Source organism: Varanus komodoensis, unplaced genomic scaffold (genome assembly GCF_004798865.1).
Source record: "Varanus komodoensis strain SLA01 unplaced genomic scaffold, ASM479886v1 scaffold36, whole genome shotgun sequence".
NCBI lineage: Eukaryota > Metazoa > Chordata > Lepidosauria > Squamata > Varanidae > Varanus > Varanus komodoensis.
The window spans coordinates 8,259,240-8,286,013 of record NW_025335873.1 but is presented as its reverse complement, the minus strand read 5'-3'; the positions used below and the strand labels follow the sequence as shown (position 1 = coordinate 8,286,013).

The 26,774-nt window shown below is 45.6% G+C and overlaps 1 protein-coding gene and 1 long non-coding RNA gene across 2 annotated transcripts in view; one reads left to right on the top strand and one right to left on the bottom strand.

Moving 5' to 3' along the window:
• Positions 1-26,774, top strand: part of DNM1 (dynamin 1) — an 86,053-nt gene that overhangs the window by 45,459 nt on the left and 13,820 nt on the right. Inside the window, exons 11-14 of the mRNA XM_044440119.1 lie at positions 1,752-1,838; positions 2,403-2,473; positions 3,033-3,084; positions 9,608-9,721. Of these exons, the coding sequence (XP_044296054.1) occupies positions 1,752-1,838; positions 2,403-2,473; positions 3,033-3,084; positions 9,608-9,721 (324 nt within the window). The remainder of the gene's footprint in view (positions 1-1,751; positions 1,839-2,402; positions 2,474-3,032; positions 3,085-9,607; positions 9,722-26,774) is intronic.
• LOC123028364 lies at positions 21,922-23,172 on the bottom strand. Its single transcript, XR_006415668.1, has 3 exons — positions 22,870-23,172; positions 22,647-22,782; positions 21,922-22,188 (listed from the first exon to the last, which is right to left on the bottom strand). It is a non-coding gene; the product is annotated as an uncharacterized LOC123028364 (long non-coding RNA).

Genomic DNA, 26,774 nt, shown 5'->3' with positions numbered 1-26,774 from the left:
TTTTGCATCTCATAGTACTCCATTTTGTATCAGTGGGATGGTTATTATTTTGTATTATTTCCACAAAAAGCTGAGAAAGATTTTCCAATTTCCTGTTGTCATTGTTATTTTTCAGTTTCTTCCACATGATTCTTTCTGCCTTTGCCAGCAAGAAATAACGAAGCCCTGGTGTTTCTTTCTGTCTAGAGCTGCGGACAGTTAAGAATTCTAGAACACCCTTTCCTCAGTATGTTGCCCTCAAATGTGTCAGATCACATCTTCCCTGGCTGGAACACCATGTTAGCTGGGCATGATGGATATTCAAGTCTAACACATCTGAAGGGTGGGGAAAGACTGTCCTAGAGAAATGTTCATACATTTCAGACTTGGTAAAGCAGAGCGCAGAACTGGTGATTTCTCTTTGAAATGACTTTGGTCACTACCAACAGCTCAACATGACAGGGTGACCAAGGTTCACTGTGAAAAATTATAGCATGTAAGCTGCTTTTAAGAACCGAATGTGTACAGTTCTAATTTGACCAATGTACAATGCGATTTTAACGCATGTTCTCCGTGAAGCCGATTCCATTGGATTCAATGGGGCTTATTTCCAGGTTTGTGTCCACAGGAGAGTAACCATATTGTTTTAGCTATAATCGTGCTTATCAATTTCAGTCTAAGCAAGAAATATAAATTTCAGCTTCTGAGTTCTCTCTTTAGGGGAGGGCTGAGCAACCTTTGGCTTACTTGCAAAAAGCCATCTGCAAGAGCTCAATTTAGATCTGTCTCTCCTTGGCAGCCCACTCTGTGGAATGGAAAAGGGGGAGAGAAGAGAAGAGGATAGCAAAGTGGGGGTGAGGAAAACACAGTGGAAGGCAAAGAAAAGTGGGGAGGGGGTCAGAGAGTGAGAAAGGTATCCCTGCCCACTCTGTGGCCTCTGCCCAGTGCTGACATGCATCCCCTGACATATGACCGCTGAGGTAATGCATCCATTGGCAGACAAAATAGTTTCCCTGCTGCATCTTAGGGGATTCCACTCTGTTTGCAAGGCAACACAACACAGCCCCCTCCTAACACTGCCTATGGCCCTTTGTAGCATCCTGGGGTGAGGTCCCTTTTTTGAAGATGATGCACATTCATTCTGAGTTCCTTCAGAGAATGTACTGGGCCTGGCTTCCAGTGCGACCTGTCCAAAGAGACAGCAAAGTTATTCTGGCTTTTCCTCCTCCTTTTCCTGGCAAGAGAAAAGGTGGAAGAATCAGTGGGAGGACTGCAAAGGTTCTGTGGCAACTTCACATCATCCTGTAAAATCTTGTATTCGAGGCAAGGAGCTGGCAGGACTAAAGTGCCTAAACATCTGATGGGTTTCAGACATCTCCCATAGGCAGCAAAATTGGTTTGGAGGCAATATTAAACAAAAAAATGTAATCTGATCCAAGACCTGGATGCAGCCAGATGGTTGTTCTCCTACGAGGTCAGGATATTGTCTGCTGTGGGGAAATGTGGTTCCCACAAGGGTGTCTCTGCAGAATGTTCAACAAGACTGACTCAAGATGCTCAGCTGCGTAAGGAAGACCCTCATACGCTGGAACTTGGAAAACCTCTCTGTAACTTTTGCGTTGTGCATCTCCTCTATGCTCCCCATCATCCACCCCAACTATGCAGCCTTCTAAGGAGGGCTGAGGGGGTGGCACTGTTTTCCAGGCCCCCTTCATTCTATTCTTGGTATTTCCCCATATGCACATGTCTTTCCCCCTTCTCTTTCTGTGCAGCTCAGTCAGTATCCTCATCTACGGGAGGAAATGGAACGAATTGTTACAACTCACATCCGTGAGCGAGAGGGCAGGACAAAGGATCAGGTATGTATGGTTTCACACTCACACAGTCTTGAGGCATGTGCAACTTTAAACTAAAACTACATTTTCTCAGGGTTTTTTTTTTCAGAACAGAAGAGCATTATGGGTAGGGGCATAGAACTAGTCACCTGACACATGAATCTCTACCCCTTCCATGCTATTTAACTGACTACAGTGAATGCCTAATGCTAGAGCTGGGCCTGGCATCACATTGAACTAGCAGGATTTTACACGTCCCTTTTTAGAGTCAACATATACAAGAAATGGGAACCAGTTCCCCAAGATATCATCCCTGAGGTTAGGATGCCAAGCAGTTGGCCTCTCTTCAAAAAACAAACAAACTTTATAACCAGTGCCCATACTTCTGTACGCAAATCCCACAAGTCACATGCATGGAAACCAAGCACAATTTGGGGTTTTGTAACCCCAAGGTGGATTCCTCCTACATTGCTAATACAAATTAATCCAGTGATTTTCTTTATGCCCCACTCTGTTAGTCCCTCTCTGAGTCCATTAGCATAGCCCCTAATTCCTCTCTCATTCCTCTGCTCGCACCCCCCACACCAGGTTATGCTGCTGATAGACATCGAACTGGCCTACATGAACACCAACCATGAAGATTTCATCGGATTTGCCAAGTAAGCCTCAGTGGTGGGGTGGCCTGCATGTTTCCTGGAAGTCCATACGATTATACTGGTTATGTGACGTGATGACCTGGGCATGTGCGTTAACCAGCCATAAACTTTGAAGAACAGGCACTCTTTTTGGCAGTACCCATAGTTCCCGCTCCCTCCAAGAAGAGACCAAAACATAGCTGAATGAATTGATATCAGCAAACCAGTTCTAGCAGTTTTCACCTCCTCCAAAGTGCAGATCTTTTCTCAAACTAATTTATATTTTTATATTGAATTTACCTGCCACTTTTCCACATAAATATAGATACTATCTATCAGTTACGCTGCAAGGCAGAGCCAGATGTACTAAGAGCACCGGTCTGTTCTAGTAACTCGCATGCTTTTTCCCTTGGAAAAAGTCAGCACCCTACCCCCTTGTTAGGGGAATGGGCAGGGCTGAACCCACCAAGGAGAAGAACTTAAGCTCAGTGTAAAGCTGAGTTCAGAATATTTGGATGCACCTTAGCAGTCCCAAACCAAAGAGGTTTCTAACATCTTCCGTCTTGTTTGGTCTGTCGTGCAGTGCTCAGCAGAGGAGCAGCCAGATGAGTAAGAAGAAGACCGCTGGTAATCAGGTAGACCACATCTTTCATTGTCATTCTAGGCCACATTTCAAAGCTGTCAGATGGGTATACATTGTGATTTCCAGGCGATGGATGGAATATTTTTTTAACAGGATTGTGAAGACAGAAAGGACCTGAAGGCTATTTCATCCAGCCCATGACACTGGAGAAAAAGATTCCATTTCCTAGGAGGGCCTTCTAATAGTCTTAATCTGCAGGGATTAGAATCTCCTTTTCTGTCAGCAGGCAGGGCTCGTCTCCTCTTGAGGGAGGGGTCTCCCTGGTCTCCCAGACCTGCTTTGCCTACTGTTTTCTGAACCCAGATAGTGAATTCTGTCTAGGACTTCTGATTATTTAAAAAACTGACATTCTCTTAGTACTATATTCTGATGTTATTATGATACTTGTGTCTTCTTAGTACACAGAGAAATGCCAAGTAAATAAATAAATAAAATAATTTGTAGTAGAATATTAGTAACACTCTATCTTATTATTCCTACTGTATAATACTGAAAAACTAAACAGGCTGTGCTCACAAGTTCACACACTAAAGCAGCCTTCCCTAACCTGGTACTCTCCAGAGCAGGATGGGGGAGATATTTGTTCAATTAACATCTTTATGTGAATTTACTAGATTCATAGAACACAAGCCTGCCTGTATAGGAACCAGGTTGAATTCATGCAATTAAATCATCAATAGCCACGATTTTTCTAAAGTCTACCTTCAGAGTTTGCACATGTGTATGATACAGAAAAGGGGCACAAAACTGGGACATATATACTTCAGAAATGCAGACAATTTTTTAAATGTATCCAATATTACATTCTGAGTGATTCACATGAAAATATGCACACATTTTCATGCATTCCCTAGAATGAACCATGGAAAGTGATGCAGCGGTGGGACTGAGCTAGTATAACGAGCAACTGAGTGCCATCAAACATGATAGATTCATCTACCCCTACCTTCAGGTGCCTCAGACTACACCTCCCATCAAACCCTTGCCAGCATGGGAGATGTAATGCAAGATATCTCGAGGATACCATGTTAGGCAAGCTGTCTGAAGAATGAAATGGAAAGAGGATGTCATCGTAGCATGAGACGATGGCCAATAAATCTAGGAAGGCTCGTTCACTCTGGAAATCACACTTTTCGGGGTATGGCGTGAGTGTACAAAGCATACCCTGCAGCCCTAGTTTTCACCACAGGACCCCGAGGTTGTTGAACTAGTTCATCTTCACTGCCACGGATCCTGGAACTGGAATTCCCAAAGTTAGGCTTCAGCTCTCTTGCAGAGGTGCCTCAGGGCACTCACCTGTCTACCCTGCTTGGGATACTTAGACGGGGAGCCATGGCACTTGAACGGCAGTAACAGCCCTAGAAACGCACAACTCATCCGCAGTGGGTGAGCCTGTGTGCCGACTTTGCTGAGCTGTGGCAACATGTCCCTCAGCTGCATGGTGCCCTGGGCAGCAGTCCAGAACCCAACCCATGGGAAAGCCAGTGGGTTAGGGCAGAGGAGTTTCTGGGCTGGAGCAGAGGGCTTGGGGAGCCTCCAGAAACCAGACTAGCTGTAAGTTCCACCTGGCCTCGGGCAGCAGCTGCGTCAGTCCCAGTGGAGGCCCAAGGCAAGAGATGCTAATTGTGCTTGGGTACGGAAAGGCGTGGGTGAGACGGTAGCCACTGTGGCTGGCCACATCACCATGTGCAAGGAGACAGAAAACAACCACATTATATTGTCTGATTATATTCCTCATGGACACCCATCTAAAGTTGATCTAGCCTTGATGTTCATCCTCCTTGATGTCCATGATTGAGTCCTTCCCAGCAGGGGATACTGGGCTTCATAGTCCAATACACCGGGGGGGGGGGCAGGTTGGAGAAGATTGATGTAGATGTGCAGTGATATCACACCAGCTTTTTCTACCAATGCCTTTTCTGAAGATAGGGCTTTACTGGCCAACTCCCAACTGCAGCCAGCTGCATAGAAAGACGTTTGGGGAAGGCCACACTGCTGACGCTTCTGGCCTGTTCATATTTCACTTTTGGGCTTGCCTGCTGTGACCAGCCTGTGCTTAGTTTTGTTTTTATTTTCAACTCTCCCCTTTTACCTATGTAGATTTTGTTTTGTGATGTGCTCTTTATGATGTTTTTGCAATGATACCACTAATTTAGTAAATGTTTCTGGTGATAAATGTTTATTTATATTATATATATATATATATATATATATCTCCTATATATATATCTGTATCTTTTTTTTCTTCTTTTGGGTGCCTGGTTTCTTGCTCCTACTCCTGCTTTTTTGAGTAATGATCTCTCCTTTCTTTGCTCCTGCCCTCTCTGCTGCTGCTGTTGTTGCTATGGCCCTCTTTTTGCAGGATGAGATTCTGGTGAGTAAAATAGGGCACTGGATGCGCACTGTTAATGAGTACTAATTTAGGTGCATCTGGGGGAATGCTGGAGACCCTTCCCTCTGCTGAAGATGGAGCAGGGAGAAGTGGGGAAATGCCTTTGGCCAGGGAAGCAGGAAATAAGGGAGTAGAAGCACGAAGTTAATGGACATTTAAAATGCAATTGTAGGCTTGTTTAGACGGGGGGGAAAAGCCCTACCACTTGCAGGATGTTCCACCCAGCACTGGGGACTCCAGAGGTTGACGGCCACATTTGAAATTTTGAGTGACTGTCCTGGGTGCTCTTGCAAAAGGGCTACCAAAATGGTTGCCATGGTGGGCCTGGCTGGTCACAAACCCCTTATTTCCACAAGGCAAATCAGTGGAAGCAACAGAAAGCCCGCTTGCTCGCCATAGGATGTAAATGTAGGGCAGAAGTGGAGTCTAAGCTACAAAACTTAGAGGAGGATCTTCAGGTAGACTGGTGCCCTCTGGCATCACCTTAGAAACCCCATCTCCAGTCTATTAAAACCTCAAGGTTGAAGGAATTCCAATTTAAAATGAGGATGGAAGTCCAGAAGATCTCCCAGGATCTTCAAGGATCCTCACGAAAGCTCCAGTTGTAGGTTCCTGTTAGTTTTCCGGAGAACCAGTACAAGCTCATGCTGCTGATACTATACATAGCCCAGACAGAAAGCTACCCATGCAGTACTGGGCATGCCTATGGTGATGTCACATGGAACTCAGTGGGACGTACTCCTTGGTAGAGGCATATAGGATTGTACCCTGAGCATGACCCTGTGGGGGCCCTGCCCTGCTTGCCCTGGCTGCCTGTGTGTGCCTGAGCCCAATTCAACATGCTGCCCTGCCCTGAAAGGCCCTACAAGGCTTGGGGCTGAAACACTTCTCAGAGTGCTTCTTCCAGTGTGAGCGTACATGTCATACAATTGTCATTTGACACTTCCTTCGGGTGCCTCCTCTGAGGTACCAACAAGGGAGAGGGCCTTCTTGGTGGCAAAACATTCTTCCCACAACAGTCCACCTGATTGTCCTCTATTCCCAGGCAGTAGACAGCCTGTGCTAAAGATTTTAATTGGTCCTTGGATTTCAATGGTTGAGTGTTTCAAAGTGCTTTTGTAAATGGTTTCTATATTAAGTATTATATTGTATTTTTAATATTCTGCAAACTGCCCAGAAGCTTTAGCTATAGGACAGTATAGAAATGTAATAAATAAGAATGATAATGCAACCCCCAGAATGCCATGGGGTGGCTGGTTGGGGGATTCTGGAAGTTGTAGGCCTTTTCTCTGTCTAAACATGCATATAATTTACAGTAAAGCAATCGAGATAACTGCTGGTAGTGTGAAGTACACCAGTAGCTCTTTTATCTCTTTCTGTTGAATTTGAGTCCAATGCTTGATTATTCTTTTTCTTTTCTTTTTCAGTTGGGGGAGATACATGTGTGCATGTGTGTGCGCATGCACACACATTATTACTAATTATGAAATCTCTTTAAGATGCAGTCCATTACAAGCTTAGACAGAAAAGAAGGTCTACAATTCCTGGCATATTCTGCCATTTGGCAGGGCATACTGGGAGTAGCAGTTCTTTTTCACTGCCTAAACTTCCACAGGATTATACTCTTAATCCAGTAAATATTTTGTTGGCTTTATAGATAGTTCCGTAAAGAATTGTATTTAATTGCTATAAAGAAATAATCAAACTCTAATACATTTTTGCCAACGTGCTACAAAAATCATAATTGCTCCCAAATAGCATTCATTAGCAGTTCTTCCCATTATACTTTAATGGTTAAAGGATGGTAGATAAATATTTGAAAAATCATCCAGAACATTAAACTAATGGAACACGAACAGTTAAGAGGAGGAGAAAAGAAAGCGTAAACTTTTGAGTTACCTTTGTTATCTTTTCTTAATGTTTGCAAGCGATGTAGTCACCTTTATTTATACACATGACTTGTAATAGCTTAAATGTTGCAGATTTTTGTATAACCTTCTTTTCCATTAAGTTTATTTTCTGTTTTGTTGCTTCGCCATGCATATGTTAATAATTTGTTTCTGCATATATTGAGAAAATAATTATAATGTTTGAATTCATAGTAATACTTAATAAAGATTGAAAACAGAAGGTTGTCATGTTGACCAGCAGGCCTCCCCAAAAGGGAAAAAGGGAAAGGAAAGGAAAGGAAAAGATCAGAAGGGAAAGGGAGTGGGTAACCGATTTTGGACAGAGGGCATAAATACACAAGGAATATGTTGGATCCAGGGCCTTTAAAAACATAATTGTATGCATATGCCTTTACAAATCCAATAACATTACTTCAGATAATCTGCTTCTTGAAAATGAATGTGGAGATTTCTTGAATTCTACATTCTTTCTAGACATTTTCAGTGCACTAATAGCTTAGTGCAGGAATGGTAAACTGGTGGACCAGGGAACTGATTAAATCCTCAGAACAATTTGATTCTGCCTCCCCTGCCCCACAAGGTAACCCTTCCGAATTTTAATCAAGGTGTGCTTAAAAAAAAGTAGTGACATTTTCATTTCTGTGGAAAAGATGAAAGATGTAAAGAGAAAGATTTGATCCTTTAGGGTGGATGACCTCATTAAGGTTTCCATGAGATGGCTCAGGCATGTCTGATTATACTTCGTAACTGTGAAAATCCTTACAGTTTGTAGAACTAAATTTATTATAGAACCTAACCAGCTGTGAAGCGGTTGAGTTATGTGGCCAGAACTGCAGCACCTTGTATCTAAGAGCACAGAAATTGCAGGAATACAGAGGCCAGGCAGCCCTTCTTTCGGATGTCTTACATTAATCCAAATAAGGTGTTTATAGTTGTGCTGGTCTCATAAAATCTGAGGCAGAATTTATGCAATTATGTTAAAAAATGGGCTATTTGTTTTTGAAGTTTTCCTGCTCTGCTTCATAGGCTGTAGATAGTTTCCAGTAACCGTTTTTAAGTATAGTTTAAGACTGATTGTTTCTCCATGTTAATAATGACTGATTGTTCACCACCCATGTGCTGCTCTCATCCTCGCTGTCTCATGTGCATGCACACACACACGCACGCTATACACATGTTTAATCCAGAAGATGAATTCCAGACATTTGCCTTTTTAAATTCTTTTTAACATGCTCTCAACTTCTTTGCTTGTTGCCAAATCTCTCTTCTGCTTGATTGACAATCTTCACTACATGAATGTGTCTAAACAAGGCTGTGTATACTCGCCATTTTTAATAAAGAAACACATAAATTCAATTGTGCAGCATGTGTAAAGCATGCAAGGTAAATATATATGCATATTTGCCTAATTTATTCCCCTTCTGTTAAGTTATACGGAAGAGGGTTGTTCATGACTTTAAAGCCACTTCCAATGACCAAGGGAAATGCTGCTGAAACTTCTGAAATTTAACTGGGCATTGCCAACACATTTTTCAAGCCTAATTCAGTAGTCATAAGAACCAGAAACTTGTTTAGCCAAGTGAATACTGTGAAACTCAGTACCTTAAGCTTCATCAACTATCACAGAAAGTACTCTGTGTGTGCTGTCACAGACTGCTTACTGCACTTCTGCTGAACTGCAGAATGTACCAAGTCATGTTTATCCCCACCACCATGTGATGGACAAACTGGATTTGCCAGACATCTCTTGCTCCAGAATGCCAAAGTCCTCAAGAATAAACCCCAGTCCATAACGTATTTTTAACGTTGGCCCTGCAACCCAGAAGACAATGAATGGCATCTCCCTGGTTTCCACTTCCCGGCTGCGAGCCTCTGCCGTTTGCCATGGTTTGATTCCTCACGGATGGCAACAGGTCAGAAGCGATGCTCTCCACCGTAGCTCTGCTACATAAGTATTCTCTTGGGTAAACAACACATGAGCCGGGATGGATCAATTCTTGCCTGCCTCCTAGTGTTACCTGCCTTGCTCTTCTCTTGTTTTGGAAGAAGGTTCCCCTCCTGCCGGCCTCAGCTCGCCCTCCATGGAGGGCCAAGGCAGCAGCTGTGGCAGCCTTGCTCTTGGATGCGTTGCAGTGTCTGAGTGGAGTGCTGTCCTCTGCTGAACCAGAGCCTACGGCCGGCATGCATGACGAGGACGCGTTTTCCTCCTGTAGGTGATCCGCAAGGGTTGGCTCACCATCAACAACATTGGCATCATGAAGGGCGGCTCCAAGGAGTACTGGTTTGTTCTGACAGCAGAGAACCTCTCGTGGTACAAGGATGACGAGGTAAGGATGCTGAAGTTGTTGTTTTCTATTGTCATAATTGGCAGAAACTTCAAAGGCACACCAATCCGATTTTCCACTCTAGGGTTCTCTCCAGAATTGAGTAGCATTGCATCAGATGCTTGCTTCTAGAGTGGTATCAAAAGTAGGCTTGGTTGGACACCGGTTGAGGGTCTTCACCCCATCAGGGGCCCACACAGGATTTGCTCCCCTCCTCAACTTTGCTACCTGTTTGCTCTGGTTCCTACATCGGTGACAAAGGGAAGCAGCAGCAGCAGAGCCCTGCATGCATTGTGGGCAAGCATTTGCGATGACGAGAAAGAGGGTAAGGAGCAAACGTGGCTGGTGACCCGTGTGAGAATGTAGACTCACAAAGGGAGGGGCCCACTGAGGGTGTCATGCCAATAAGCCCCAGAAGTCTGGCATGGTCACTTCCTGATTCAGATCTGTGGAACTTCAGATCCAAGGAACTTGCCCTGAGCTTCGCACTGCCTCTGCTCTCTGCCCCATGGAGCCCCAGACCAGACCATGAGTCAGGCATGGCCATCCTGAGTTCAGTTTTTGATACAGAGAAGCCGCTTTTCCAGGTGGTGAACTGCTTGTGCAATTGTTTGTACCTCTCCAAACTATCAACCAGTGCCTCCTCCCTCTAGCCTAATTGTGGAGAATTTGTGAGGAGGCATCAGCGTGCAATCAGGGCTGCATTAAAAGTATGTGCTGGGGTGGAAAGAATCCACTGGCACCCCAAATGTTGAGTGCAGGGGGAACTGGTACCTGGATTGCTGAAGAGGGTAGAAGGAACCCTCCTGTACCCCATGGCATCGCCATCACTCCCTTGAATATAACTTCTGGGCATGTTTATTGGCAAAAGGTGCTTCCAGACAGACGCTTCTAGCTTTGTGTCACTCTTCTGTCTTTTATCTTCTGGACAGACATTTCCCTTGGTAACAAAAAGGCTGGAAGAAATGGTGGGAAAACTCTGGGGAGGTTACCAATGAAAGATATCATCCTTCAGAAATCCCTATCCCTCCCAAATCCATGAACAAGGCAGGGCACTTGCACAATAAATTCCCCATCTGGAAGCACCTGGTTTTTTGCATAATTTTGCAACTCCTGACTACGTGCATGCGTTCTTTTACAGTCTGGGAGTAAATGCCTAGTGACTTCAGGCTCTGAGGTCTAGAGGGGGCTGTTACCCACTTTTAAGGAAGCTTAGGGGATTTTCTCCATGCGAAATGCAGTACGTCTGTGGGTGCAGGAAGTGTGCATGTAAATGTATCCCCCCCACCCCGCCCCGAGTTGGAACACATCAGTGTGTTCATGCTTACAGAATGTTCTGAATCTTTTGAAAGGGACAAGTATTGCGTTTAATGGCAAGTTCCCTAGTCAGGTTCTGGCCAATAAATCAGGCTGGTATGTGCGGGAGAAAATAAGAGTCTTAACAAAGCCTGCGTTTAGTGGTATGTGTGCAATCAGACCAAGGGTTTCTTTTACAATGAAGACTTAATTTCCTGTTAGCAGGGATTGAAAGTGCCGAGCACCAAGCGTGTTCCATTCTTACTTGTGGTATATATCATCTCGCTCCCTGTCTGGGTCACGGTGCAAGGAGAACAGTGTCCGAGGACAGAGGAGAAGATAAGCAGGGGGGCAACAGTGGTGCCTATAGGAAGAAAATCTGGCAGGGCAAAGGCAATGTAAACTGGTGGAATTTTTAGAAAGTAACTACATAAATTCTGAATATGTTTGCTTCATTGCAAGCATATGAATATGTGTATATATGTGTGTATACAGGTATGTGGGCTGTGTGTATTTATTTTATGCCGCGATGGGAGCGGCATAAAAATGCTATAATAAATAAATAATATGAAGGTATAGTTTTCTAAGAATTATACATAAACTTCAACAAAAACTGTCCACTCCCAAGTGGCAACCATGTATCATCCATTCAAATGTTGAAAACATTTATTAGGTCTTCCGTCCATTACATTATAGGAGATGAGCATTTACAGTATATAAATGTTGTGAACAAATAAATACATGAAAAGCCCTCCACTTAGAGAGCCTCACAGTCAGTAAAGGGGGAGTTTGGTAACAAAAGCTGTAACACCAATGATTGTACTTACATAGTGGGTGCAAAGCTGAAAGATGGAATTCCCCACTACAAAGAAATAACAGTGGCAAATAATTTAGTCATTTGCAAAGAGGTATCAGTATAACATATCAGGGGTTGCTGGTTAAGAAAGCCAAAATTTGCATTGGTCACCATTTTATGACTGGCTTCACCCCTATGCTACCATTCTCTGATTGTTGGGCGTCTGCCATTTTCGGCTCTCTCAAGGGGGAGTCCTTGAGTTGAGCCTTGCGAGTGGAAGAATAGCCTTACTGCATGGAGAAATGTACAGTGTGGATTTTCCATACAACTTTGGCCATGCAAGTCTGGCTTTCCATTGGATACTTTGGTTCTCTGTTTTCTCTGATCGTCTCTGCATTCCAAAACTGGATAGAGATACAACTGTAAACAAGAAAATGATGGAACAAGTCGAGGCATTACGTAGTCAACCTGCCTGTGTTTCAGCACTGAAGAGAGCACTCCAGCATTGGAGATGTGTTGTGATAAGGTCCATAATCGCATGCATAATTATAGGAGAGGTTTACCATTAAGGTGCAGCTCTTTGTGATTTGGGACATCGCAGAAATAGCAAAACTGATAGAGTGCATTTAGCTGTGTGATAGGAGGACATTGAATAAATTTTGTTTGTAAGAATTGGACTAAAGAGATATGGCCTAGACATTTAGTAGGTACAGTGCATTTAATCTGGTATGAAATTTAATGACTTGAATTGATCCTATTAATTTAGTTCTGTTTATGAGACTTGTTTTGTGTGGTGTTGATGTCATGCTATCTTTGTATTGTGGACAGTATTCAGGCTTGTTGAGAAGTTTATAATGTTTGGGGTATTTGCAATATTCATGATAGTATTATGATAAATTTTATAATTATTGTGTTGGGTACTATGAGTTTTTATAGTCACAAATATTGCAGGCAATTTATGATATAGCATTTTTCCTGTTTTGTTTTATACTGTATTTATTTCTGGAGGAATAACTGGAACTGGGCAGCAGGAGTGAAAGCTGTTCTGCTTAGTTAGTTATTTATATATATTTTTATTAGCTTTATATCTCACTTTTTTCTTTTAAAGAACACAAAACAACTTGAAACATTCTCCTCCTTCTGCCCACCAGTCTTATCTGCACAACTGGTGAGGTTTGTTGGCCTGAGAGTCTGTGACTGGCTCAAAGTCACCCAGTTGGCTTCATGGCTGAGCAGAGACTAGAACACAGATTACTGGAATCCCCGTCCTGTGCTATTAACCACTGCAGCACACTGGCTCTCTGAGTATATTGGCTTTCTCAGCAGAGATTACTAGAGAAGTAGAGAAAGACAGGCTATACTGATCCAGGCTCCAACTGGAAAAAATATCACTTCTTCCCAGGTATAAAATATTGTGCTGAGAATACTCTGAATCTGTGCAGCTAAGGTCCAGTCCAGATCTTGAAATGAACCCCATACTGTTTAGAAAAAAAATGTTTTGCCTTCCCTTGTTCAAGTGCTAGAATGGCAGGTACTCTTCTGTTTCTAGGCACCCATTAAAGGTATACAAGTCCTTTCAGGAACTTGGAGCTGGAAGCGCAGTGATGATGATGATGATGATGATGATGATGATGATGATGATAGTAAAGCTTTTAGCTTCTGTGTTGGGAGTGATCTTTCTAAATCTAAGGGCTTATCTGGATGTTGAGCCATAATAAGCCTGATGTGCACTGAAGGCTTCAGAGGATAACGCCACTGCAAAACACAAATCCAACTCGCTTCATATGGATAAGAGGGGGCTGCCAAATGTACATCTATGTCAAAGCTCTCATAAAGTCCCCAGAAGATAATCTGAACCAGAGTTTCCAAGGGGTAGCCCTGTGAAGGCAACAGTCCTGTGGCGCTGTTGAACGGAGGGGGGCAAAAGGCAGATTGTTGGGGCTTCAGCTCTCAGAAGCCCTGGCGAGCATGGTCACTGGTCGAGAATGCTAGGAGTTAAAGTCTGAAACATGTGGAAATCCATTTTCCATCTGCCCTCGCTTTGGAGGCTGACAGATGAATTAGTTGTGCCAAAGTAAGCGTCCCTGCCCTCACCCGAAATCCGTTAGTCTCATATGCCACAAGAGTCTTTGTTGCTTTTCTGCTGAATAAAAACGCTCTTATCCCAGGTGGGACCACAGTCATCTTCCGGAGAATTGAAAGAGGTGGGTGCCCAGCATTCGCACATGACAGCAAGCATTCCACACACACCCATTTAGACAAAACGTCAGGTGTGAAGTGGCCTCCAGCTAATTTTCCAGTGCTGCCTGCTTGAAAAGGTAGCAGGCGCCTCTCTTTTGAAAGTACTGTCTTTCCAGATGTTCCTTCTTTCAAAGAAATCGTTTTCTTATAAAGGACAGGCCCATTTTGCAACTTTCAGAGTTGCACTGAGCACAGTAGATGGCTTTTATCTCAGGCTGAGCAGCTCTTAAAACGGCACCCTTCAGAAATTGGGACAGAAATGGGGACGCTGCAGTCCCTCTGGCAAGCATAGATTGGCAATGTGAAGCATCCAAGTTGCAGTCTAAATCAGTCTCCCATCATCGCCATCACAAAAGTTCCTGGAGCGTGCCCTGGAGCTCACCATCCCCACTTCTTTGGGTGTGCAGGCAGGTGAGGACTAGGGACTCAAGTATTCACTTAAAATCTCACATTGGCCTCTGCATCTGGATTCCAGAGGTAGTCAGAATCCCCTCCCCTTCGCTCCAGTTGCTCAGAGGTGATGGGAATGCCTGCGGTCGAGGAGCATAAGCCATTTTAACCAGTTCCAGCTGCAGGGACTGAAGGGGGAAAGATGTGGGGGGAAGAGCAGTTCTCTTTAATCCTTGGGTGAGGGCAGCCCTCAGGGGCGAATACCAGCTGGAGGTTTGTACTGCTTCTCTTCTGGATGGATGGTGAGCAGGCAGCACTGCCTAATTAAAACAGCTAACCTGCCAGCCACCATTCCTTAAATAAATGCAGGGAGACCCAAGTGCTGATGGAGCAGGAGCTGAACAGAAGAAAGAGGGCTTTGTTTCAACCAGAGTGCAGGGGAAGGGGGAAACATGTTTTTATTTCCTCCCCTCTCCTGCTCCATTTCAACATCACTTGCCACCCCAATACACGCACGCATGCACGCACCTCCTCTTTCATAAGTTGCATTCCTTGATTACTGGCCTCTTTGGAGGGAAAAGTTAGCAGTTTCCACTGTAGTCAAACTCCACTTAGGGTGGTGGGTAGGGTATTTCAGTTGGAGTTTTGAGACCACTATGGTTATAGCTCCCAGTGTGGATCGACTTTCCGCAATGTACATTGAGATGTAACTTCCAACGTTGTGTAGGTGAAAAGAAGGACACATTTCTAATGCCCTAAGTTAAGCAACCAAGCTTTCAAAAACAGCTCAAACAAAGCTTAAGCCCAAGACCCCTGAGCAAATTTAGCAACCATGTATCCCAAGAGTCCACTTATGGAGCAGTAGCTGGTTAAAGAACAGAAACTAGAGAATGGAAGTAAATGGTAAATGCTCCCAGTGGAGACATGTAAAAATGGGCTACTACTGAGATCCATACTGGAACCAGTGTTTTTCGACATATTTAGAAAAGATCTGGAATGACAATTTAGAATTTACGTAGCCAAGTCTGCTCATGACACCATTTTATGCAGTAAATTAAAAGTAAAGTAAAAAGAGATTGCGAGGAGTTCCAAAAGGCATTTTCCAGATTGGAAGAACAGTCAGCAAAAAATCCTAACTTGAAGTCTAAGATGCTGGGATCCAAGCTAGCAGTGACTGACCAAGAAAGAATTCTTGGTGTGGTGGGTAATGATGAATATGTTGACCAAGTATGTGCCTGCTGTTGAAAAAGCACATTTAAGAAAATTATTGAAAATAAAACTCTCCAAATCCTGCTGCCCTCACACACATTTAAGGCACAACTAACATTTGAAATATCGTATACAGTTCTAGTCAGAAATTATACTGCTGAGTTGGAAAACGTTCAGAGAAGGGCAACTAAAATGGTGAAGGGGCTGGAGAAGCTCCCCTGTGAGGAACAGTTGCGACATCTGGGATTGTTTAGCATAGAGAAAAAGGCAAGTGAGAGGAGACAGGATAGGGAAATTATGCATGGTGTGGAGAAAGTGAAGGTGCTTTTCTCCCTCTCTCAAAGTACTGGAACCCAACTGAATCATCCCATAAAGCTGATTGGTGGGATATTCAGGACAGCTAAAAGGCGGTCCTTCTTCACAGAAGACTTTGTTAGACTATGGACTTCACTTCCACATGATGTTGTGACGGCTTTCCTAGGGGATTGGAAGAGTACACGGAGGAGAAGGCTATCGATGTTTACTAGTTCTGATGGCCATATGCCACCTTCAGTATCATGTACCTGTATTAATTACGTAGTGGGTGTGTTGGGGAGGGGACATACTGAACCCCCTTTCCCACATCTTTTCATTCTTTTTGAAAGACAGGGCTTCACTTTAGAATTGGGATGGCAGAAAGCAGACCAAACCTCGTTTCCCCTCCCAAGAAGAGGCTTCTTCACCCCATCTGCCCTGTGCCAATGAAATCAGAGCTCAGTTGGCCCTGTCTGAACTGGTGCGATGGGGGAAAGCAGCATGAGGCTGGCTGTTGAACCAACCAAGGAAAGCAATTCTGCTACTAATGTGGAACCCAGCCCTATTGTGGTAGAGCTGGGCAGCAAGTCTGCCTTGGTGAAAACATCTGGGCCCCATTAGCAAAAGTACCAGCCTTTTCCCACAAAAGCTGCCTTGTTTTTTCTCCCCCCCCCACCCCCCAAAAAAGGGAAGGCGTTGGAATGCAAAAAGGTCTTTAAAGGGCCAAAGTCTTAGCCAGGGTTCTTGCATGCTGTGTTGGGAGAAGCTGACAGTGTGTAATGGGGAAATGGATAGGATGGGAGTTCCAAGCAGGGGTGGAAAGTTAGTCTCCGTGCTCTGCCCCGTGTCCAAGAGCCCTTCTTATTTTTGGATTCCTGTTCTGTTTTCTTTCCCTTAGTCAGCTTCCCCAATTGGCTGGGTCCCTGATCTGTGGAGAGCCCCATTGTAGGCATTGTCTGCTACAGCAACGGGAGGCAGGCTGATTTAAGAAGAAGCCTCAAGAAGGAACAGCTTCCCTCGGGGATTTCCAGAGGGGCTGCTGGGTCAGTCTGGAAGAGCAAACACAACTTGGAGGTGCCTACCCCTGTTTGCCTGGTGCTCTCCAGGTGTGCTGGATCCCCAACCATTCCCACACATCTGGCAAGCAACAGGATGGGAAAGACTGCCTTAAAGACTTACAAATTTATTCTGGCACAAGTTTTCTTTAATATTGTTGACTTCATGGGATGCATATTACAAAGGGACTCCAAATTTGCTCAGGTGGGACAGTACCCACAAAAGCTATTTGTTAGTACCACAAGGCTCTTTGTAGTTTTCCTTCAAGGAGTACTTCCAGCAGAACTCTGCATGTGCTGGACTGGCCAGGGGATCCCAGGAAGGTGATTTCTCATAACCAGTGGCCTTGGTTTCTGTTCAGAAGATCCCACCACTAGCTAGAGAAGTTGTTTCGTAAGAGGCTCATTCCAGTATCAGCTCTTTAAAAGTAGACTATTTATGCCACTTTTTAAAAAAAAATGCTATCTGCATTCATCCTTTAGGGTCTTCCTCCAGGTGGTTCTTCCTTGGGAGACTTGGGAGGTAGCAATGGGGGGGGGGGGGCTTCCCAGCTGTGGCCCCTCAGTTATGGGACAATCTCCCTGACAAGGCCTGCCCCATTATTTTTTCAGCTCTAAGTTAAGTCCTTCCTCTCCGCTCAAGGTTTAGGGTTCTTTACATGATTTAGGGCTTCTTTACATGAGGCTTTTAAGGGCCACTTAATTGAGGCACCCTCTTTTGAATTCTTTGTGGGATTTTTCCTCCTGGGGGGTTTCTTTCCATTATGCAATCACAAGGTGGCATTGCAGTATAGCAGAACTGCAAAAATATATGAGCTTCTCATTCAGACTCGTTCTGCCATTTCCAGATAATACTACACTTCTCTTGATTCCCAGGAGGGGAAAATCCCCAAAGAAATGCTTGGGAGGCCCAGAAGAAGCCCTGTAGGAGAGAGCATTGTGTAAAATACCCTCAAACTAGAACAAGTGCAAAATCATACACACACAACAAGCGCCTCCTGTAGAGAAGAGAAAGCCTTTCTTTGCACTGCCCCTAACTAATTATGGGAGCCACTGCAACAAGAAATGCAAATTTTTCAGGGTCATTATCAAAGATAAGGTCAGTAAGCAGCCCAACATCCAAACACGGAGTTTCAGAGAAGAAACAGGAGGCCTAAGATTACAGAGAAATAAATCTTTTGCCCACTCTGTTTCAGTGTGTGCAAAATGGAGGCTTCAGAAATTGAGAATACTAGACCTGCATCTATTTGCAGTTTTGTAGGTATATCCCCTACATAGACACACACCATATTTTGAAAAGCAAGCAAAGTGCAATGATTTTTAAATAGATGTACAAGAACATTTATTTTCATCTGAGAGTTCTTCTTTAAATGCAAAACCCAGTCTGGTTGAAGAAACAAGAAAAGGTGGCTTATACAAAATAATGAATAATGCCATACATATTAATGTACTCTTATATGGATTTATGCCTTTCTGTTGGATTACTTCTGCTTTCTTGGTGTTTCCAGGTGCTATAATGTGGTGTTTAAATCTGCGAGGGTACTTGTCGCAATATTACTAGCGCATCCCCCCGCCCCCCAAAAAAAGTCATCTGCACAAAAGAGGACAAAAGAAGACCGTTGTATACAATTTGCTAATCAATATGTATAAAAGCACGTCTTGGGCACAGTCCTATGCCAGTTTAGGTAGAAGCTAGTGTGGATCATGCTGGGAGTGGCAAACCTTCCTTCTGTCTGAACTTGCATAGGATTGTGTCCTTAGATATAATTCCTATGATTTAAAGAGAAATGCAATACATTTCACTATACCAGGAAATGCTGCGCCGTCTGTCCACATGCTGCTAATGGTGGCTGGGTGGCTGCAGGACCCTTGCTTCATCCATCACCGTCCTTGTCCCCAGCTGTTAGCCTCCAGCACTTGGGCGTCCTGTTATCGCTAAGCATTCCAGCGGGTGGGTGGCTCATGATTTATCCTTTGTATATTTACCCAACAATTTACTCGGTTACGATAAACTTCCTTTCTTTTTCTTGGTAACATGTATGCAAGCATTCCCTTTGATGTGTACCGCTAATGTTTGGATGTGCATCCTGTTCATAAGCGTGTGTAGAGATGCATCCGTGCAGGTGTTGAGGCGAAGATGTGCAAAACCACTGTCCTTTTGCTTATAATGTATTCCTTCTGGGCTCTAGTCCCCCTTCAGCCATGAAGCTCACTGAGTGACTTGGATCTAGTTACTGCCTCTCAGTGCACCCTACCTCACAGCGTTGTCGTGTGGATCATATGGAGAGTAGGAGGATTGTAGTCCTTGACACGGGCTCCTTGAAGTGGCATGTCAACGTCAATGGACATTGTCCCTGGCGGTCTTGCACGTGGAGCCCATCCTGAACTAACCCTCCACAGTTTTATTGATTTTGTCCTTAGAACATTGTTTTCTCCCTTATATCCATTTTATCTTGCATTGCTTTCACTCAAAATCTCCATACTAGCATAAGGGAAGGTATATAAATCTTGTAAGTAAATAAATAACACAAAAGACACAAATGCCTGGATGGATTGAAAAGGACAAGTTCTTGGCCTCTTCTCTTTGTTTTCTGCAGCTCCATTTATAATGTATAGATAAAAATGGGCCAGTGTTTAAGGCATGTTAAGAGGTAATTACTAAACCCATGCCAAATTATTTTGAGAAAACAATGCGTGAATGACAACGCAGCCTGAACTTGTACTTCCTTCTGAATAATAGACACATTCATCAGGCTCCTCTTTGATTTCTGGGATTTCTTAACCTATGCCCTGTCTCTGCACTGAACTGGCATGCATCTGTGGTTTGGCCTCTGTCCCCGAAGCCTTTGGGAAGTCAACTACATTGGATGGGATTATTCATATTTTCTGTTTACTGCGACCTTCTCCTGGAGCTTAAATCCTTAAGAAGGCTGCCACTCAGTCTCTCCCTCGGCCTTGCGAGTTCTTGTGTTTGGGTTTGGTTCCTCACTGCCATAAGAACAGCTCTCTGTACATGCCTAGAGGTGTCCTCTTTTCCATTATCATGCTAAATTAAACGTTGCCTTCATTGAGTAAAATTCAGAACTACTCACTGTCTTCCCCCTTATATTTCAGTGATCTAAAAATTAGGTAAATCTGAAAATTTTGTTTTCTCTCTCTTTCATTTTTCAAGTTCAGAGTCTTGAACTCTGAAAATGTCTTCAGAGTTCAAAAATTCCTTCATCTTAAACTTTAAGGCTTTTTTAAAGTTTACATAAAATTTTATAAGCATTTTTGGACACATTATTCATAATACATGCATTTTATATGCACTTTCCCACATGTGCTAATTTTGTAAGTAATTTTCCTAATTAAGAATAATTTTTGAAGCTGGTTTTTCATAATAGATGTGCAGGATTTTCAATGTATCACAGGATTGCAAAATTCGGAGCACAGCGAATTTTGAACAAGGGCTGCATTTCAGTTTGCACAGTGGTTTGAAAGTGCAAAATCAGGCAATTCACATTAAAATGTCAACTGAATGAATTTCACTGCTGTTCCTATGGAACAAATTTTGCTTGCGTTTGGACCCCTTTCAAGTGGCAGGGTTTAAGTACTATGGGTTGGGTCCAGAATCTGCCTCCTGTGAACAGAAGGGATCCACTCAGGCTTCCACTGATCCAAAATCCACTGATTTTGCAGGAACCTGCCCCCCCCCCCCCCCCCCCCCCCCCCCCCCCAAAACCCCCCCTTTTTCCCGGGACCCCCCCCCCCCCCCCGCCCGACCTCCCGCTCATCACAACTCATCCGTTACACCAGGGTCCCCCTGGTCCTCTGTGAAGTGTTTCTAGAGGGCTGCAGGGGCTGCTGTGGGGAGGAAGGGACATAGAAGCCCTGCATAGTTTCATATGTTCCAATCTGGATCCAACCCAACAAGCAAAAAGTTATTTCAGCCACCTCGAAAACCTCTCGAGTTACCTAGAGGTTTTACTGCCTCATCCATGGCATATTTATGGAGGGATGGGTTTCCAGATGTTACCATCCTTTGTAGTCCTCCTGTGTTTTCCTGCTGTTTCTCCTGCCTCTTCTTGAATCAGAAAAAAATCTGTTAAGAAATCAAAGGTGGAAGAGGTGCATGATCCCTCTTAGCCCTCCATCAGGATGCGTCCTGTTATAGGTAGTGCGCGGCACAGTTCTACGCTTCTTTAAGAGGCAGAAAACCTGGGGGCGCGGATGCTGAGCAGCAGAACTGGCAGCTAGTTGAAACGCATTTTTGTGGATTGCAGAGCCGCACAGAAACCACCCCGAAATGTATTGCCTTCCCAAGCTGCCTTGAAAACCCCTGTTGATCAGTCTGCTTCCCCTTTTGTCGCCTGAGCTTCTTCTGAAATCAAGATATATGTCTATAACTAGGGCCGTTCAGTGCCAGGACGGAATTTTGTTGCAATTCCCCCTCCCTCCCCACCCCCTGCTTTTAATCTCTGTCCTGGAAGCCATCCCACACGAGAGGCAAGAGGACAAAAACGTCTGTGGCTCTCTAGAAACTAATTGCGGCATGAGTTCTGCCGGGCAGTGAACTGGTTCACCCGTCGCAAGATCTTTGCGCTACACCAGGCATCTCACAAAACAGAGCAGTTTTTGCAAAATCTCATGATGCAACAAGCCAGTTAATCTCTCAGGGTCAAGGAGTACACTTTTGTTTTCTGTCTCAGCGCCCCTCTCACAGATATCACAGTAGCTCTTAGCACAGACTAGAATTTGTGCACTTCCATATAACGCATCTCTAGTTCTTTATCATTCTTGCCCAGTTTTCCCCATTCATTCTCTCTCTCTCTCTCCCTCTCTCCCCCTTTTCTCTTTCACTCACCTGACGACTTTCACCTCACACTGAATAAAAGGTCTTACATACATGTGAAAGTATTTCAAAAACCTTGAAACTGCAAACCTTTTGACAGGTTTTTTTTTTAATGATCAACATTTTCATCAAAAATTCTCTCCCTCGCAGCCACCTGCACGCAAGCCCCGAGACAGTCGTTAAGCAAGTCAGTGGGCAGTGGACTGTTGGCTAATGTCCCTCTGCTCGCACAAACACGAGCCAGCGGATGAATCATGCCATCCCAAGTAATTTCTTGGCTCTGCACCCAACACGGCTCTCTGCACCTGCGTTCCTGGGTAAAGGAAAGGAAGAGAGACCGGGGCTGGGGCTGGGGCTGGGGGGGTGGGGGTGGGGAGAGAGGCCAGAGAGTTAAAAGTCTGATGTCAAGATCAAGATGGAGATTTGTGAAGGGTTGAGGATGTGGCAGAGGAGAAGTGAGGTTGGCATGCAGCGGGTTCCTTTGCCATGCAAGCGCTGGTTTCCGTCCCCACATAGGGGCAACCGTGTCTGTGGTATATCCCAGCACAGCCTAGCCAATGTGCAGACTACTGTGCAATCTCGTAGTCCTGAACAGGTAGTCCGAACACTGGGCAGACGGAGTGGAGCCTCTGTGTCCAGAAATCCGGTGAGCGGTGGAGGCGCACTAATTCCCTTGCCCAGTTCCTGCCTCTAGGCTGTCCATTTGCAAGGAGTGCGGAGAGGGAGAGGGAGGGAGGGAGGGAGGGGGGGGGAGGGAAGCAGTGAGCACACAAGCAATGGGAAGACCATGTCCTGTTGAAAGACGCAGCTTACTTCATCTGCTGCCAGCGAAGGCACCTAGGTGCGCACTTGGTAACTTCCTTCATCTTCGGAACCTAGTGCGCCATCAAGCTCTTTTCTTCTCCATCCGTCGGCAATCACCCGGCACCTCCGGCTGCGTTGCAGGTTCCTTTTGGGGAGGAAAATAGACAAAATCAAATAAAGCAACATCCACCGCCAACGGAAAAAGGGGTGAGATGCACGCAGCGGATCATACTGAGGAATTAGAGGTTCCCCGGCTCTATCTGGGACCCCCGCATCTGGCCGGCTCTTGGCAGAGGATCATTCAAGGCCCGAAGAATCCACATGGTGCTTCCATGAAACCGGAGGAGGATGTTTTGGTTTGTTTTTGTTTGGCTGCCTCCAGGAGCCCCAGTCGGCTTGACATCCAGAGCAAACGGGGCGAACGGCACCCAGCGTTTGTCACCAAGCTTGCCACAAGGGCTCTTTGACCTGCGTTGGCCACTTGCCTTTTCAGCTAGCATCTGGCTACCACGAAAGCAATCCGGCTCCCCCTCCTTTGTGGCCTCCCCACCCCCACCCTGCATCTGGCACTCATCGGTGCTCCCTCCCTATGCTGGTCCTTGCACCATCCCTCCCTCCCTCCCTCCTTTCCTTCCCTCCCTCCCTCCTTCCCTCCCTCCGTTCTTTCTCTTGCTTCCCTTCTGCACTTCTGCCGCAATTGACGTGGCACTGCAAAACTAACTAGGCTTGGAGGAGGAGCCTGCCAGCTGCCGAGAAGGTCAAAGTTCAACAGGAACTGAGCCGCCTGGTGGATAAGGTTGCACAGGAGGGGGAGAAGAAGGCTCCATACCTTGGATGGAAACTCAAGGAATGTCGTCTTCCCTCTGGTGCGCGGCTCCCATGTAGCGATTCCAGATGTTCCCTGGGCCGTGTGCTCAACTTCCTCTCTGGGGCTGCAGGGATAAAGAGGGCTTTATGTACAATATGCAAACCCACCAGCACGCACAGGAGAGCCAGGGCGGGGGACCGAGAAGGGGCGATTCGGAATCCGCAGTTTAGCCCAAATGAAACCAAAGCAAACAAACAGCCGATCTGGTCACGTGGAACTCCGCTGCCTCCGTCTTCGTAGTGTTCCTTAGCTTCCGAGGTTGGGGGATGCACAACGTGGGACACATCGGAACACTCCATGGGCTCCGTTGCAGAACTGGCCATCTGCACCAAAGTAGATGAGATGCCGGCATCTCACCAGGAGGAACCTTGGGCCTGCAGGGGGAAACGGACTGCCCATCCACCTCTGCAGCCCCACCTTAGCACCCCGTCTGTTCCTTTCCTCGCTGGAAAAGGAAGAAACCTTACATCACCGTTGCAGATCAGTTGTCATCAGCCTCCTCTGCCCTGTCCTTTTGAACACGCTCTGAACTGCAGCCATCCAAAGATAAGGAAAAGGCGAAAGTGGAACACGCTCATCTGAGTGCTGCTCAGTTGGCCTGCTTTGCCCGTTTACAAGAAGGCAGCTGTGAGAGGTATCTGGGTTGCCGAATCTTCAAGCCAAGACATCTAGTCTGTTCCATCAGTGTAGTGGGATGAGAATCAGGGATGATGATTCCTTCTCAGGTCAGCAAGAGGGACGTGCACTGAGACAGGACTAATTCCCTCCTTTCCCCCACCCCTTCCTGCGGTTTCACAGCAGTATTTTCACAACGGTGCCTCAACTTTCCTCACTGAAGACTTTGCAGAGGGGAGGAAAGCAGAGCAAAGCTAAACATGCTAACATCCAAGAAAAAGGAAACGGGCAGACAACATTTTTTTTTAGCATTGTTAGGATCTTTATTTCGCAATCTCCCATAAATCAGGACGTGGAAGTGCTTTCTCTCTTGCTTTCTTTCTCAGACACATACACAAATGATTTTCTTATCAGTAGGGCAGAGGGAAGCCTGGCTTCCCCCTCCATTCCTATTTCTGATAGGGAAATGTCATAGTTTTGCCGATATTCATGTCCAGAGTGGCATGGCAGGTTTTCAATGCTGAAGGAGGTGCAGATGCGTCCCTTGGAATGCATTAGTCACAACTGCCGCAACTGAGAAGAATCCCTTCTTAATTAGCAAACTTCTTCCTGGTTTTGCAGTAATTGGAGGGTTTTTTTGCTAGGTGGAATCTTTCTCGGCAATGGCCTAAGCAGTGACAGGAAAGGCATCGCTCCTAGAAGGAAGACAGAGGGCTTGCCCCCTGACCTTTAGTTCCAGTCCTCTCAGCTACTGTTTGCTGAAAGCCACAGGCTGGGAGTCATGATTTGGCTAAAAGTAGGGGTGGCGATTCCCTCTTAATTCAGAAATCACTTTTCATTCTGCCCTAATTTGCAAATAAACATGACTAGAAAGAAAGTGGTGACATGACATTTTCCTGAGGTAGAGCAGCATTCCTGGGCTAAGACATTTTAAAACATGAACTGCAAATTGTGTACTCCCCCTGTGCACCAAAAGCACGTTTTTTTACTTCTTTATGGCCTGGAGGGTGCGGTGTGTTCGCACACTTTAGAGGCCCTTGAGCTCCTCAACTTGCTATTTCTGTGGATATCTGGAAGCTGTTAATGTCTGCTAGAAATTAATTTGCTTAAACTGGAAATTACACAGTGTGATCATTGGCCATGCTGGACACAAGGATGAAAGTCGAGTTCGACCTACCTGGTGGGCACCAGATTGGAGAAGGCAGGTCTGGAGATTCTGGGAACCCTGGAGAATGACCAGGGTAGCAACTCGCACTGACAAAATTTGTGCTGAGAAATCCTCAAGGTGGAAAAAGAGGGCCTATGATGGGATAACGCTTCCCAGATTTGGTTTTGGGTTCAAGTGAGGCTTAGGCAGAGTTGATCCCCTCAAACAACCAGGGACCTCGGTGGGCTTTTCTGTAGAGCAGCATCAGGAAGAGGGACCCAGCCACCATTCTGACTTGCTGCAATCCTTTGACATAGCCTTTCCTTGGGGCATTGTGGGAAATTAAACCTCATAAGAAAAAGAATCATTGTGGGGGGCCCTGCTGGAGCTTCAACCACTGCCTGAGCATGCCGGGTACTGGAACTGGTCCTATTATTTCTCCCACCAGGCAGGCGGTTAGGAGAAAACGGTATATATCAGATGGCAGCATAAGCAGTTGTGGTTTTCAATTATTGTCATGGATTTTAAGGTTGTATTTTTCTATTTATGTTTGCTAAGCTTCTTGGGGAATATGTGCTGAAAGGCAGCCATGAACATAGAATGAGAATAAGGCTGCCTCCTCAAGACGTAATCATTGTTTCGTGTGTGCGTGTGTGTGTGTTGAGGAGGAGGGATCACCTCGCACCCTCCACCTCCAGTTTTGCAAAACGTCTCGCATGCTGAAATCGTGCTACCACTTCCCTTTCCCCGAGTCGCCCCAGGCGACACCTTGGCGTCTATACAGATGTCATCCTGCCGCGAGCAACGGGCCTTTCCCTCTCTGCAACCCCCTTCAAGTCTCATGCACAAGGAAGAAACGCCTGGGAGCTCGCAACGCAGGCATTTTGGGCCAGAGCCGAAGCCTGCCTCCCCCTCCCTGGGGCCGGCGGGCCAGCCGGCCCCTACTCCTGCCGCCGGCCCCGTCCGTCCGAGTCCCTTGGCTGGGGCTGCTGCGGGGATGTCTTAGTCACCACACACATGCCTGATTGCTAACACATGGCTGGGGTGCGCAGCCAGCGCTTTGAAGGCCTCAGCCCTCGGCAGCTCTTTACACACCTTCCTGTCTCTGCATTCAGGAAATGAAGTCAGAGCGTTGATATAAAACAGGCTGGGCTGAAAGGAGCGGAGATGGAAATACTGGCGGGAGCAAAGCCAGGAATGTGGAGAGCAGGGGGAGCATAAACGTGTATTTGAAGAGGGTCACACGGTCCAGAGAGGCCTTGCGCATCCTCCCGCAGAGATCCGGGGGACACTGTGTCCATTGCCCCATCTGCCTTTGCAGCACTTCGCATCTGATCTGCCGACCCCACGCTCGCTCTGGTTCCCACCCTGGGTTGCTGTGTCCAGAACTGCTGCCAAGCACATTTTGGGGCCGCATTTGATTCATTGGAATTTCCTAAGCAAACGAGTGGCAAAGGACGAGCCAAGCTGAGCCTCGCAGGGCTGAGCTGGTTTGGAGTTCAGCTCT